The following is a 14,839-nucleotide window of genomic DNA, read 5'->3' as shown; positions in this document are numbered from 1 at the left end:
AACACACATGAGCGGATTAACCTGTCAGATGCCCTAGGGCAACAATGTACAATGCCCCTGACATCCTCAGCATCCACCAGAGATCCACATTGTGCATGCAACCATCCTCTTCAAGTAACCTCCTTAGAGGGCACACCCTTCCCTCCACAAAAAGTATATAAATATCTTAAACACCTAATGAGGTTGTGACACACCTGGATCCTGTTTGATTCTTTGACCTTTTCTATTCTGATTTTGCCTGCATGAGCATGCGTTTTGATCGAAAGAGAGAGGATTTGCATATGTATCTGCATGGGAAACTGTGGCCTGAGGGTCCCTAGATAGTCTGGGCCCTGAGCATGAACTGGCATGGCAACAGTGCTGTTTTTCTCTCATATTGTATTCCTAGTCAGCAGATTCAAACGTACATTTGGTCATAAATGAGAATACATTTTAGCTTCAGTCAGTGGGGCTGGGCAATATGACAATATTGTTGGAAGACACACTTGGAGACAACACATGGATTTACCATCTTCTAGATTCTGAGAAATGATATAAGACACTGAATACATGATGCAGCCTACCAAGCTGCAGTTGTTACGTGACAAGCGATTTTCCAAACGTGAACAGAGAGGTTTTAAAAATGCGGTGAAGCGGTCGCTGTGTGAAGCTTGTTGGGTAGCTATGACAACTGACAGAAGAAGCACGTGACGGTGTATGTTACCATAACTGCACATTTCATCTCAAAAGAACAGGCCCTAACAAAGATATCCATTTTGTCTTTTGTCCAAAAAAATTGTAACCTACTTCTTTCAAAAGGCTCCTGTTATTTTCCTTATTTGTTACATGAAAGAAGATTTATGTTTTGAGCCCAAACTGGGGTCTTCAACAGGCACAGACGAGCCCGTTTCGGCTCCACAGTATGAACAACCCATGTTTATTCTAATTTTTTTCAAACATCTCATTGTTTACAGTTAGATCAGTGAGATTAACGAGTAAAACTACAAGTCTGTTGTTGGTCATGTATTTGCATGTTGAAGCATTCACTGCTGCCTTCCCCAGTCTGCACAGATATTATTGGATTTCCCCTCAGAAATTCTGAAATGTAATAATCCATCTAATTATATTCTGTGTTTTTAAACTGTGGATGAAGCTGAGAGTTGGAAAATTATTGTTCTTAAATGTTCGTGCCTTTAACCAGTGTTATCGAAGACTTTTGTTAATGAAATGTGTTTGATTTTCTGTGACAGATGGTATCTGGGGTTGTATAATTTTGCCCTAAAGGATTCTTCCACCTGGGGAAAAAACAATGTAATAATTAATTCTCTTGAGTCTTTGTCTCCTCTGGGCGTCGTGACAGACCCAAGATGTCAGTTGAGGTGGGAGTTGTGTTTGCTAAATAATAGTGTTTAGACTTTTGACAATTGAGATTTGAAGTGTATGTAAATATCAGTGCCAACATTTTCCCCCACCAAATAATGCCAGGGTTTCCCACAGCAACACCCCTGCTAACTAATATGCTTGAGGAAACTCTACATGTTGAAGGGAACAAACAGGTCTACAAAGTAATAATATAGTTTCAACTCAAATGATATACATGCATAATGTATTTACATCCAAATGGTGTGTATCTCACAAAGAATCACGTTTTCGCTCATGTTGACGGTCGATATGCTTCAGTCAGGCAAACTATGCGAGTGCATATTTGCTAACATGAGCTGCCCTTAAGCCTGTTGTGAGTAACTGTGTTTAGGTGTGTAAGCTCTCGATGACCGGGTCACTGCTCCTGTACTCTCCTGGCTTCAGACAACAATCCAATTAGTTCAGCCATTTTTACTCATTTTTAGTCAACAACACAGTGATTAATAGGCTTCAGTGAAGAGTCTGCTTTATCTCTGTTTTCTGTGTGGTTTATTGTGACTCAGCAGGTAGTGAGAGGCCTGTAGAGTTGGCTGTTGTAGTTGAAAGAAAGTTCTTGAAGCACTAACATAACCATAAAAATCTTTTAATTTTCTAAGACTCAACCCCTGTACTTCCTATTTAAGTTCCTTTAATTTTTACAATTTGAGTTCAGATTTACTTGAAACGTATGAAATGAATCGTTCAAGAACATGCGCTCTTCTGTTTTGAATTGAGACGCAACCATGAGCAGAGCACAGGTAGAGCTAGCTGACCAGACTACGGCCATGTCCGCACCAATGCGGTTTCATCTGGAAATGCATCTTTTTTTCTCAGACGCTAACATTATCCGCTGCGTGAACACCATGTTCGTTTTTGACACACATAGAAGACATAAATTAGTATAGATTTTTTTTTAAATGATTGACTTCCCCTCTCACCTTTTTAACAAGATCTAAATTACAGTAGCTACATTATCATGTTCTCAAATTACCTTTTTCAAATGGGTTTAATGGCATGGAATAACCTTTTTGTTTCTGTTATCATAAATCTGCCATTAGGTGTGTGATAGTGGTTCTTTGAGGCCTCTCTGACTCGACAAAATGTAACCGGTTGAAAGCTTGCACAGAAGTACAAACTTGAGTTCTGTGGTCAAACGCCACTGAAGCTGTTCTACTTACTTGCACCTTGCTGCTGTTTACTGTAGAATGAGGTTGGGGCTTGCCCTTGTCGACTTTCAGTTGTGAGAGGAAATGCTGTGGAAATTCCAACTTTAGAGGTTACATATGATTATGTCAGATAAAGTATACTAAGAGGCTCTTTTGCATTTTAATTCAAAAATGAAGAAAAAAAAGCATGTTTGTGCCGGTTGTTGCAGGCATGAAAGTCATTGTGTCAGATTTTGAATTTTTAGTTGCGATGGAATACTTGTTTTCAGTCTTTTTTTCACAATGAAATCAAAAAACTTTACACTTTGGTAAGACAGGAATGTCTCAGATATCACCCATGTGTGGGTGGATTTAGCAGGAAATGCAAATGCTGGGAAAGTCTGTGGCAATTCCAATTTGGAGAAACAAAACCGTAAATATGTGAAGTTAGGTCAACAATTAAAGTGCTGATTTTGCAGATGATACCAGTAGATGCTTTTTCAACCTTTTTGAAAACATTTGTTGATTAATCAGTCAGTCAGTTGACAGCAAATCAATTGGCAACTGTTTTAATAATTGTTTAAGTCATGAAACAAGAAGATTCTCTTGTCAAATTTGAGGATTTGCTGCTTTTGTTTGTCAGATATGACAGTAAACTGAAAACCTTTGGGTTTTGGACTGATGGTCGGGTACAACAAGGAATTTGAAGACGGGGCTCAGGGGAAATTATAATCTTAATCGATTAGTTGGTTGATAGAAAATTAATCATCAACTATTTTAATAATCAATTCATAGTCATTTTTTTTCTTGCAGACAATAATTGATTCCAGCTTTGCTTTTCTTTGTCATATATGATAGTAAACTGGAAATCTTTGGGTTTGGAACTGTTGGTCGGACAAAACGAGACATTTGAAGATGAGACCTTTTTATAGACCAAACAATTGATCCATTAATTGATGTTAATCAATAATGAAAATAATCATTAGCTGCACTACATTTTTACTATTTTTTCACATTTTTTATGGACAAAACAATGAATCAACTTTGCGACTTTAAAAAAATAAATAAAAATCATTGTCCGATGAACTGATGATGATGAAAATAATGATTAGTTGCTGCCCTATTAAATACTGTACTTAGCTTGAACGACTTTATTCTGAACAAATACTTGCTTCAGCTGTAATTGAAGAACAGTTGTGGGCATCATAAACAAAATGTCATGAAACAGTGACGAGGCAGTTCATCTTGTAGAGCGAGATACTAACCATGGTAACTTACTTAGGAATCTTACTCACTTAGTAATTATTGTAATTACTGAACAGATGACTGAACATTAGTCAGTAATTATATGCCCAATGATTTAAACATTTAGAATGAATTAAAGTAACTTTGCCTCAAACTTTGCTGACAAAACTGTTGGCTATTGATAGATACTTGGTGCCATGAATGAAATGAGCCAAATCATTTGGTGATTTTCTCCAGCAATTTAACAGAACCACAGTATCTTCCTCACTGCACGATATGATGCAAATGGTGATTCATGTTCAGTGAAACACAAAGAAACCACCAAAGATTTCTTTATGCACAGTTTGGCAGCATAGTGAGGACCTGATTAGCATATGTATGACCCTGCAACCTCACAGGCGACACTGGAAACACAGGGAGCTGAGGGACATAAGTACACTCACACACAGGCTCCACTTATTCAAATGCTAAATATCCTTTTGAATTTCCCAGGCAGCCTCTCTTTCCCAATCCTACTTAGCAAACAAACGAGGATGAATGGCTCAACATGAACATAATGTAGGCTTCAAATGCATAATGTGAGCTTTCATATTTTCACTCAGTTGTTTATTTCTGGGCCTGTAAAGGGTCAGTGTTTTAAAAAATCTGCTTGAAAATGTATGAAGGAAATTTTGGATGCAGTTTGAAGACCCATTACAGATTTCACAGGGCTTTGAAGATGCAGTTTATCTTGATCTTTACACACAAACCCAGAACCCGACCACAAGTAAGAAAATACTGGCTCATAGGACTGTAACTAATGATTAGTTTTATTGTAGATTAAACTTTTAATTTATCAGTTCATCATAGAGTTGGGAATTGTAATGAGCTATTTCAGCTCTATGTGAGGGAAATTAAACTCAGGAGGTTCCTTCAGAGCAAATTCAACCCTGAAAACACCAGTTTTCTTACTTTACATAGAAAAATAGAGCTGAAATGGCTCATTACAATTCTCTATGATGAACTGATAAATTAAAAGTTTAATCTACAATAAAACAAATGAGATATATATATATATTATATATATAATAATATAAAAGCTGTGGAGGCTGTGAGTTTAAGCTGAGAGTGAGCTATCATGCTCTGTCAGCGCTGGGTCCTTTTGGGTGAATAAGTGTTGATTTTTTTGCTGCTGAGCTTTTTTGAAGTGTTAGCAGTGTCCTCATCACATTCTGCTCCGGGCGTTCGAGTCGTGTCGTGTTTTAATATAGCTTTCTAGTCAGAGAGGTACATCCCTTTATGCCTGAGCCTGTCTTGGTGTGAGGGTGTATGAGCACAGGATGGGTGCAGGGCTGTGGGTGGTCCCTGGCTTACAGGATGAGGGAAAACGGCGAGGAGCCAGAGCTCAGTGACGCTCTACTCCCACTGCTACCCGTCCACACTCTCATGGCATCACGGTCCATTTGTTGGGAAATATGACAGATTAAGAAAATGTTTACAGTAGAGTTTGTTGGTGCTTATGTCGACGAGTGTCTTCCCCAGTTAGCTTGTAATTAGCACTAATTACCAGGTGAAGACGTTGATTGAAAGGAACACCTGTGTAGTATCGGCCCACTGCACCTGAACGTGGCTATGCACAGGAGCAGAGAGAGGCAGCAAACTGATAGATCTAGTCATCCTATGTGTGGAAACAACAAGGAAAAGGTACAATGTCAGCATCTTTCTTCAAAAATAAAAGTATATATTTAATTTATTTGTCCCAGAGAATAGTTGCCTGGGTCCAGACTTTTGAATTCGCCCACTCCACCGAGTCATCATGACGTAGAAAATCGGTTTCTCGGTTGAAAAAGCGATTATCCATCCAGTTTCTCTTTTCATTTTCACATTGCCATTTTACAATATCCATTTGTTATTTCATTATCCAGCTTCCTTTTATCAGTTTCCTTTTTAACATTTAACCATGGCCTGGTTACGGGTGCCCCCGTGGCTTAGGGGTTAAGACACTGACCTTAAACCAGTGTCCCTTGTTTCCTGTCATCCGTCTAAATTATGGCCTGATTATCCTGAGTAGTACAATATGATAATAGTTTATTTGACATTTTCGCTTTTCATTTTCCTTTTTAATTCTGGGTAAGAATATTCTCCATACACCACACATAACACTTCTTTAAGCAACCAATAATTGCTGTCTGTGTAAAACCTGATTGAAAAGAAAGCGACAAACCTTTGTGCCCATGTAGTCATCTTTTGTTTTCTCAGATAAATAATCACAGCTGTCCTGTCAAATTGATTGACACCACAGAGGAAATCCTTTAAGTTATTCTTATCATTTAATACATTTATATTGATTTAGGCTTTGGGAAACACAGTGTTATGCTTTCCTTATTTCACATGTCAGACAGGAATGTTTTGTGCTCACTAAGGTTGCTGTAATGTGCTGCTGCTGCTGCTGCTGCTGTGGTAGTGTAGAGGCCTGCTGTGTGCAGACTGTCGGTGTGATTTATGCAAATTGATCATTACCATCAGCAATTATACATGAAAGTCTTATTACTTTAAAAGAACAGTAATTGAGGCTGTTGGTCAAGTAAAGCAACATTTCACCTCCAACTTGCTGCACAGCCAGATGCTTCCAGATGTTTGTTGTATTATTCCAATACTTTGACTTTGTCGTGACTGAGTTTACAAACAGCTTCAATCACATCATCGTGCTCCATGTCTGTTTTCACTTTCTGTCTTGGAATTTGACCTACATGTACAAAATCATGAACAACAGACGTCAGTTTGTTATTTCAGCATTTTTTATCGTCTTAACATCACAAAAACAATTATACGCCTTAAATATGGTGATTAAACATTGATTTTGGGGTCATCATAGTGGTATTAATTTTTCCATCCCTTCTAATCATAATAATCTCACTGTCTGACCTATCTTTGGCTGCTGATGGTCTGAGTCTGTATGGTCTGAGTTGCGTTCCTAGCCTAGTTTCTTCCCTGTGGGCAGTTTGACTATGAAAGTAACCAACAGATTAAACTATGTAATCCTTAAACTTTTATTCCCTTTCCAGGATTAATTTCACTGTACTTAATATGAACTTGTTTGTTAGACAAGACTGTAGACTTACTAAGGGGATACTGAATCATTGATACATTTGGGGTCAGATATTGTCAACCTCGCTCTTACCTGAGTAAACACAGAACTTTCATCCATCGCCCTCAAAATGTCAACTAGGATTCTCCGTAAATGCTTTCCAAGATTAAACATAAGTGTCTTGTTCAAAAAAATGCAACAGAGAGAATGAATGTAATCATCAGGGAAGAGAGTTGAGGGAGTCTTCATTTCTTCATCATTTCTGTCTTCCTGTGTGTGTCACCACTGAGTCATATAAGTGCAATGAAAATTGATATTTCTGACCCATAACTACGTAGTCCACAGAAAGTCCAGTAAGGAAAGTCCTAGTTTCACATCTCACAGGCCACATCAGCCTGAGAGCAGCTTCGGTTTGAAGCTGAGTGTAACTAGAAAAGAGTCCATGGCATGTGCCACACAGCTCACATTTGGCTTTGACATGCTGCATGAATGTGTGTTTCTGCCAGCAGGACTGTTTCATTGGTGCTTGGCAAATGTCATGCAAGAAGAGGACAGCAAAACGCATTGTCTGGCAGCATAAAGGGTCTCTTTTTTATGTAAAATGTTAGGTAATCTAACTCAGCTCCAGGGCCAGTCAGTCTGCAATACAAGAGAAGCCATTTACTCAGTCAACCCCATGACTGTCTATTGATGGGATACACATATTCGACCAATTTGCCCCACCTTGAGATGTTTATTCACAATGAGATTAAAAGGGAAACTGTTGAAATATATTGAAATGTCACATCATGTCTTTGTAAAATACTTGTGCTATGCATACCACCTGGTAAATCATGAAGTATGAGGCTACCCTTATACCTTTACCCTATATTTTTCTTTATTGTCAATAAAGCCCATAAAAAGACCAAAAAGCAAGAATGTAATTTCCAACGTCCTTACCCTGTCTGTGGTACTCATCATTAATTCCTACCGAAGAAATAAATCTTTAAAAACAGGTCACAGGCTCAGTAATTCCCTAAAATAACTGGGCACTGTAGTTTTTAGCAAACATTACTCAAATATAAGTAAATAGTGCATATGCTGGGGACCATTTTCAGCTGAGATTAATACACATGTGATGCTCTAGAGGGTATTTACAGCAGCAGAATAAACTACAAAATAAACTACAGTGGCCATGTTGATCATAATGAAGAAACATGTCAACCAGTGCGACGACGTGGCTCTTTTAAAAAACAAATTTAAAAACCATGGCGCAAGGGAATAAGCTATAACAGGCTTTGGCTACACAGACAATACTTGTTAGTAGGATCAGTTCATTGTTGGTTTTGGCCTTTTTATTGGATTTGTTAACAATAAGAAAGATAAAGAACACTGCTAACCTTATCCTTTAAATAACAGCATTCATAATGACAGATAAGAAATAATATTGCTACATCTTTGAGCTTAGTTCTCATAGCCTAAACCAGGGGTTTTCAAAGTCTGAGACTGTGGGCCTCCCTCAGACAATGCTTTGAAAACCTCTGGCCAAAACAACTCAGTCTTCCATCAGAACATTGAATTGTCATTTAAAGCTGGATTTAATCCAATTTTAGCCACAGACTGAAATATCTCAACTATTGGATTTGGTGCCATGAAATTTTGTATAGTCATGCATGGTTCCCAGGTGATGAATTGTAATAACTTGATGATCCCTTAACTTTCCATCTACCGCCATCGACAGGTCAAAATTTCTGTTTGTCCAACACATCGACTAAAGACTGAATACCTGCAGAACTCATGACATTCTCATCAGCCTCAGCTGTACTTTGTGTTTAGTGCTGATTAGTGCATGCTAACATGCTAAACAAAGGTGGTGAACACAGCATGATAGCATTGTTCTTGTCGGCATGTTAGCATGCTGATATTAGCATTTAGCTCCATGCACCCCCGTACAGTCTCACAAAGCTGCTAGCATGGCTGCAGACTCTCTGTGGTGAGAACATAATCCATATAGTAAGAGCAGTATGGATTTGCATGATCTCTAGAAGAAGAGGAACACAGAATCGCTGTTTCCTCGTATCATAACCCCACCAGCTGGCTTGAATTAGCATACCCACCTGACATGATAATGTCCGATATCTGTGTGCAGCTTGTTCTCAGAGCAGAGCTGTCAGGATGTGTTTGCACAGAAACTGAGAAGTGATGCGCTACCCATCCAGAACCAGGCTTTTAATAATTTTTTTGTTTTATTTGTTGTGTAGCTTTATGCCAGTATATAGAAGCTACTAAATTCAGAGATGGGGCCAGAGGAAATTTGGCAAATGAAGGTAACCCTCCCACCACACACACTCCTCCCCCCTCTTAATCTGAGCTTAGCTTTAACGCTTCAACCTTTAACCTGGCACACCTTGTTTTGTTTTGTTCTCAGCAGCCCTCTTTTGTTACTTCAAATTCTGCATTTTCGCAGTTATTTTTCTGCGCAGGTGTTGGGACTTGCCCTTTCTGTTTTGCACTCCCTGATTTCTCTCCTCCTGGTTTCTCTTTTCACCTCCTCCCTCTCCCTCACATCCTTCAGCAGCAGCTGAACAATGAGCTGATGTTTGACAATCACTGCTTCTGTTTCTCTCTCACACACACACACGAATCCAGTGCTGCCTGCGCCGGCATTGCTTGGTCAATGTTTACTCTCCCCCTACACTCTGAATGACTTTTCAGTACTGCCTTGGTGTGTGCATCACTTCTGCTTTACTCTGGGTTCAAATCAACTCAATTTGTTGCTTTCTATGATTCTATGATTATTTTGTGTGCTCTCTTGTATTGCCATTAAAGCTGTCAAGAAGCATTAAGATCCATGAAGTTAGATTGATTTTTTTCTCTAATAAATCATCTATTTTGAAGTATTACATGATGTCTTTTTGAATATTTTATTTTGTTTACTTTCAAGAGCAGGATGCCGATGACAGCTTTACATGATGCAATACAATCTTCCTCTCAAGACAAATATGCTGACTAGCTCTTTCCTCCGGAGTTGGGCCTGGCACTTTAAACCTGCTTCTGATCAGACTGTTCTTCTGCTCCTCCACCTTCATCAGAAAGCTTGTGCTAACAGTTTGTCCCCCTTTTGTTTTTGCTCTTCTGTCTGTTTGTTTCACTTTCAGGTGAGAATTTTGAGCAGAGTCCATTGCGGAGAACCTTTAAATCCAAAGTTCTAGCACATTTTCCCGACAATGTCGAGTGGAATCCATTTGACCAGGATGCAGTGGGCATGGTATGATCTCTACAGTCATAATATTTTCCTCATGTCCTTTACAAGTAATAGTATGGCTGGGCGTGACATCAATATCACAAAATGAATATGAATATTTTTCCTTTGTATCATGATGTGGGAAATGTATGAAAAATCAAATAAAGTTGGCATTTAAAATATTGAACTGTGTTCCACTGTTACGCAATACTAACTAAAAATATCAGTAACTAATTTTGTTAGTTTAGAATCATTAAAGGAATAGTTCAACATTTTAGCAAACATGCTTTCTTTCCATGAGTTAGATGAGAAAATTGATACCACTCTCGTGTCTGCAATAAGTATCGAGTCAGGAGGTAATTAGCTTAGCATAAAGACTGGAAACAGGGTGAAACAACTAGCCTGGCTCCGTCCAAAGGTAAAAATAAATAAAAAATTTAAATTAAAACCTACCAGCACCTCTAAAGCTCACTAATTAATTCATTATATTTGTTAAATAGTTATAACAGTAATTTAAAAACAATCAGTCTTCTCATCTAATTCTCAGAAAGACAGGGAATAGAAATATTGCATTTGCCCAAAATGTTTAGCTATACCTTTTTAATTTAGACAACAAAATCGTGTAAAATATCCCCGGCCCTAAATAAATGTCACCAGCTGAATTTTTCGATATGACAGACATAATGAGCTCATATAACTTCTCTTTTCAACAATGAATTAGGTTCTGATGTAGTCTGATGTCACCTCTCCTTTTCTCAACCCTCTGATTACTTTTCTGTCTGTCCTCTCACAGCTCTGTATGCCAAAGGGTTTGGCGTTCAGAACGCAGGTTGATTCTCGGGAGCCTCAGTTCCACTCCTTTATCATCACCAGAGAGGACGGCTCTCGAACCTACGGCTTTGCCCTCACCTTCTTCGAGGAGGTGACCAGTAAGCAGATCTGCAGTGCCATGCAGACTCTTTACCACATGCACAATGCAGAGCAGTACGACATCTTGCACACTCCCACCTCGCCACAAGGAACTGAGGACCAGCGACACCAACACTCCCAGCCCCGTCCCGTGCTCCACGCTGCACCCACCATCTCCCGCCTGCAGCGCTTCAACTCTTATGACATCAGTCGTGACACGCTGTACGTGTCAAAGTGCATCTGCCTGATAACACCCATGGCCTTCCCTCAGGCCTGCAGGAAGGTGCTGCAGCAGCTTCACAAGGCAGTCACTTCCCCCCAGCCCCCGCCCCTCCCGCTGGAGAGCTACATCTACAACATCCTCTATGAGGTGCCCCAGCCACCCTCCGGGCGGTCCCTCAAGTTCTCAGGCGTCTACGGGCCCGTGGTGTGCCAGAGGCCGAGCACATCTGAGCTACCACTCTTTGACTTTCCCATCGGTGAAATGTTTAATCTGCTGGGGGTGGAGAACGTTCTTCAGCTGTTCACCTGCGCCCTGCTCGAGATGCAGATACTGCTCTACTCACAGCGTAAGTAGCTGGTCTGCTACTGTTACACTCAGTATTTTCATGTAACCTTTAGCGCCCAGTCCCGTTAGGATACATTGATTACAGGTACCTATGCATCTTGCTCACATTATAACCATATTTTAAAAACAAATAGACAAGTAGTCAGGCTTACATTAAAATCCTGTGCAGTATGGACACAATTCATCAACACTATACATGTTTTCTAAAGAGCTGGAACACAAGGAAAATCATGCATTATCTATAACAGCTGTTTTCTGAGAATAGTGGGGTCATGTGATCCTGTTAGTAGAGGCAGTCTCAACAGATGTCTCTGGAGCTGGGAGACATATTTGTGTCATGACATGAGACTAGATATTATCCGGGGACCTGGTTATTACACACTGATGTAGCTTTAAGGCTGTTTATACATTTTGGTTGGATGGAAGGAAAAACTGCTATTTGCGCAAAAATATTGTTACATTATAGATATTTAGTTTTATTACATTGTAAATATCATGATTTAAACTTTTGTCTATTGCCTAGCTTTAGTTGCAGAAACATAATGGAAAATCCCAGGTGGCCTTTGATCGATTCGTACGACGAGGTGTTTATAGTTGTTCCGAATGCCCACACTTGAAGGCCGGGTGAAAAGCCAGCCGTCGCAGAGGAGAGGGAAGACGTGGTATTGTTAAAAAATAGGGATAACGGCACACATTTTCAGACAGTCTCTCCTGGTAGACATTCTTAGTGTTGCACTCAGTTGTTCACATGAAAAGTGAAAGAAATTGTTGTGTCAAGAATGGAAAAAAAAAGAGCTTGAGAGTCGGATTGTCGTTTTTGGAAAGTTACAGAAATGGCTGGGCACAGCCCAATCTGACAGCAGAAAATGTGTTTGGGCATGGGGTTTTTGAGGCTGTTCGACCATCGGACAAGCACTTCTGATGGAGTAAACTGTTTTGTTTTTTTTTTTAACTCATGGTGATCTTTTGATTTCCTGGGTGTTTCTTGAATACTTTGAGTTTGTTACTTAGTTCACCAGGGCTTTATAGAAACACCATAACTCAATGTGGCCTGGCCTTCAGTGGCAAAAACAAAACAATTTGGCTGCTGAGCTCTTTGTGCTCGTCAAGATAAATTTGACCACCATCGCTTTCATGGTCTGACATAGAAAATGAATACACTAGAAAGGAAATGTTGCACCGTGTCATTGCCACACTGTCACTCCATAATCCACTATGGATAATTTCACAAATTTTAGGATATAAATTTGATGGTTGTTATATAGGAACAAAAACCACGGCCAAATGTTTGATATGCATGGTAGAACTATTATCCAGGAGATTACATAACTTGTTGAGTGTTTTCCATTAAAGTGATACATTGTGAGTACCAGCCTGCCCATCACAGGCAGCTCCCTCCAGGACTTGCATGTACATGTGTGTGTATTCGTCTTCTTTGTGATTCCTCCTTTAAGCAAAACACACAGCAAGAGTCTGACAATCAATTACTCAATTTCCTAGTTTTTGATTAAATAAACCCTTTGGCAGAGAGGTCGATCCCTGTTACTATTTAGCCTACTATTTATTCATTAGTCGGAACCGTCCTTTGTTAAGCAGACTAGTATTTTAGAAAGGTGGCATTCATGTCATTGTTCACTGTGTGTGTGTGTGCGTGCGTGCATGTGTGCGTGCGTGCGTGCGTGCATGTGCATGCATGCAAGGAGAAACAAGGAAATCATTTAGGGATGCTGGGTCTGATGTGGTGATTGGATCCATTACAATGGCAAGAGAAGGCAAATGGTTTACAAAACGGCAGGGGCCGGTGGGGTGGGAGAAGCTCTTAAGGGGGAAAGCTGTGTTGTTGCTAGGCAACCCAGAGACAGGGAGGATAGCAGTGATGCAGGATGATTATTATTGGTTGGAAGTGACATCATGCCCCCACCCCCCCATGAGGCTCATTACTGCAGAACGTGTGACGGATGTTGTGTAGCGTTAAGCCCTGGCAATCTTCTACTGAGAAGAAATGAGGGATTGTTAGGAAAAGACGCTGCACACTTAAACCCACACACACAGAGGAGAGGGATGCTCCGCAAGTAAGGAGACAACTATATGTGCTGTGTGCTAAAAATAACCCCGGTATTAATATTTAATTGTTTTTAAATACATAAAACAGACTCCACTGACTCCAACTGGCCAGTATTTCTCCCATGAAGACATAGAAGAAAAGATGTTCAAATACTGTCTGCTTCTCCCTTCTTTCTCAAACAGGAAGCTCATCATGTGTCAATCATGTGTCAGCCATTGTAATATGCTAAAATTAAGCCACTATTTGTTATTGTTGTTTCATGGGACTTTTCTGTCTTTATGTGATTTTTGCAGTTGAGAGTGACAGGATAGATGAGGGGAGAGGGAGATCAGGGTGTGAAGGAGAGGTCTGAACACACATTTGAGCCACAGAGATGCTTCATCTTAACTTAAGTTTAAAAGCACAAATTAGAAGCTGGACTTCTGTCAGCACAGTGTGTTTGGCTGTGGCCTTAAGATACAGAATCAAGCTTGACTTTCAGCCATGCACAGACGATTACTCACTCCTTTCATATTACCTTTTTGTATATTAGGGAATAGCATGACCATATTGTGCCAACTTTTCTCTTACTAACAGATGCACCTTTGTGATTCCAAAACTTGCTGTGGTCTTTCTCTACCTTCAGTTTTTTATTTATTTATTTATTTTTACAGCTTCTCAATGACTATTATCAATTTCCATTTTACTCAGAGGACTGTGTTTTATTTTTTTCATTAGGCTGCAATATCAGTTAACTAAATGATGTAGTTTTGGCTAGAGCTGAAACACTTCGATTAGTTGACTGACAGGAAATTAATTGACATTATTTAGATAATGTATTTGTTTAATCAGCCAAATGAAAATACTAATTGATCAAAATCAGCCAGTAGCCTCCATTATTGCCAAGGTACAAAGTGAGGCTGTTTAAACAAACACAGAACACATTTTGTCAAACAAGGTGTTTGATCAGAAAAGTGCTGAGATGTAAGATCTGTACCAGTTTCACTTCTGTGTGTTTGGTGTATTTTTATCCTGCATATATTTGCACTCAGTATGTAAACTGAATAGTTCAAGCATCACAAACTGCTACCAGTTCTCAGTGTGGACATTTACAAAATGTTCATGTGTACGTAAGCACTTGACTCTTTGTGACTTGAGTTAAAGTGGTTTCTTGTTATTGTGGCCTAGTTTAAGAGCAGGCGGGTGATGTTAGTATTCTTGTCCCCATCCTGGGAGAGGAAGCCTGCTGAGTGGGGTA

The 14,839-nt window shown here is 39.6% G+C and overlaps 1 protein-coding gene across 7 annotated transcripts in view; it reads left to right on the top strand.

Moving 5' to 3' along the window:
- The window catches only part of dennd5a (DENN/MADD domain containing 5A), a 35,421-nt gene that overhangs the window by 781 nt on the left and 19,801 nt on the right, over window positions 1-14,839 (top strand). For 4 of the 7 annotated variants that reach the window (XM_044203158.1, XM_044202898.1, XM_044202986.1 and 1 more), the window contains exons 2-4: window positions 9,078-9,143; window positions 9,975-10,084; window positions 10,854-11,538. In XM_044203158.1, coding sequence (XP_044059093.1) covers window positions 9,078-9,143; window positions 9,975-10,084; window positions 10,854-11,538 — 861 coding nt within the window. The remainder of the gene's footprint in view (window positions 1-9,077; window positions 9,144-9,974; window positions 10,085-10,853; window positions 11,539-14,839) is intronic. The other 3 variants (XM_044202817.1, XM_044203076.1, XM_044203246.1) reach the window with 1 other exon arrangement.

Source organism: Siniperca chuatsi, linkage group LG1 (assembly GCF_020085105.1).
Source record: "Siniperca chuatsi isolate FFG_IHB_CAS linkage group LG1, ASM2008510v1, whole genome shotgun sequence".
Lineage (NCBI taxonomy): Eukaryota > Metazoa > Chordata > Actinopteri > Centrarchiformes > Sinipercidae > Siniperca > Siniperca chuatsi.
Note: the sequence above shows the minus strand (reverse complement) of the source record. Positions and strands in the feature narration are given on the sequence as shown.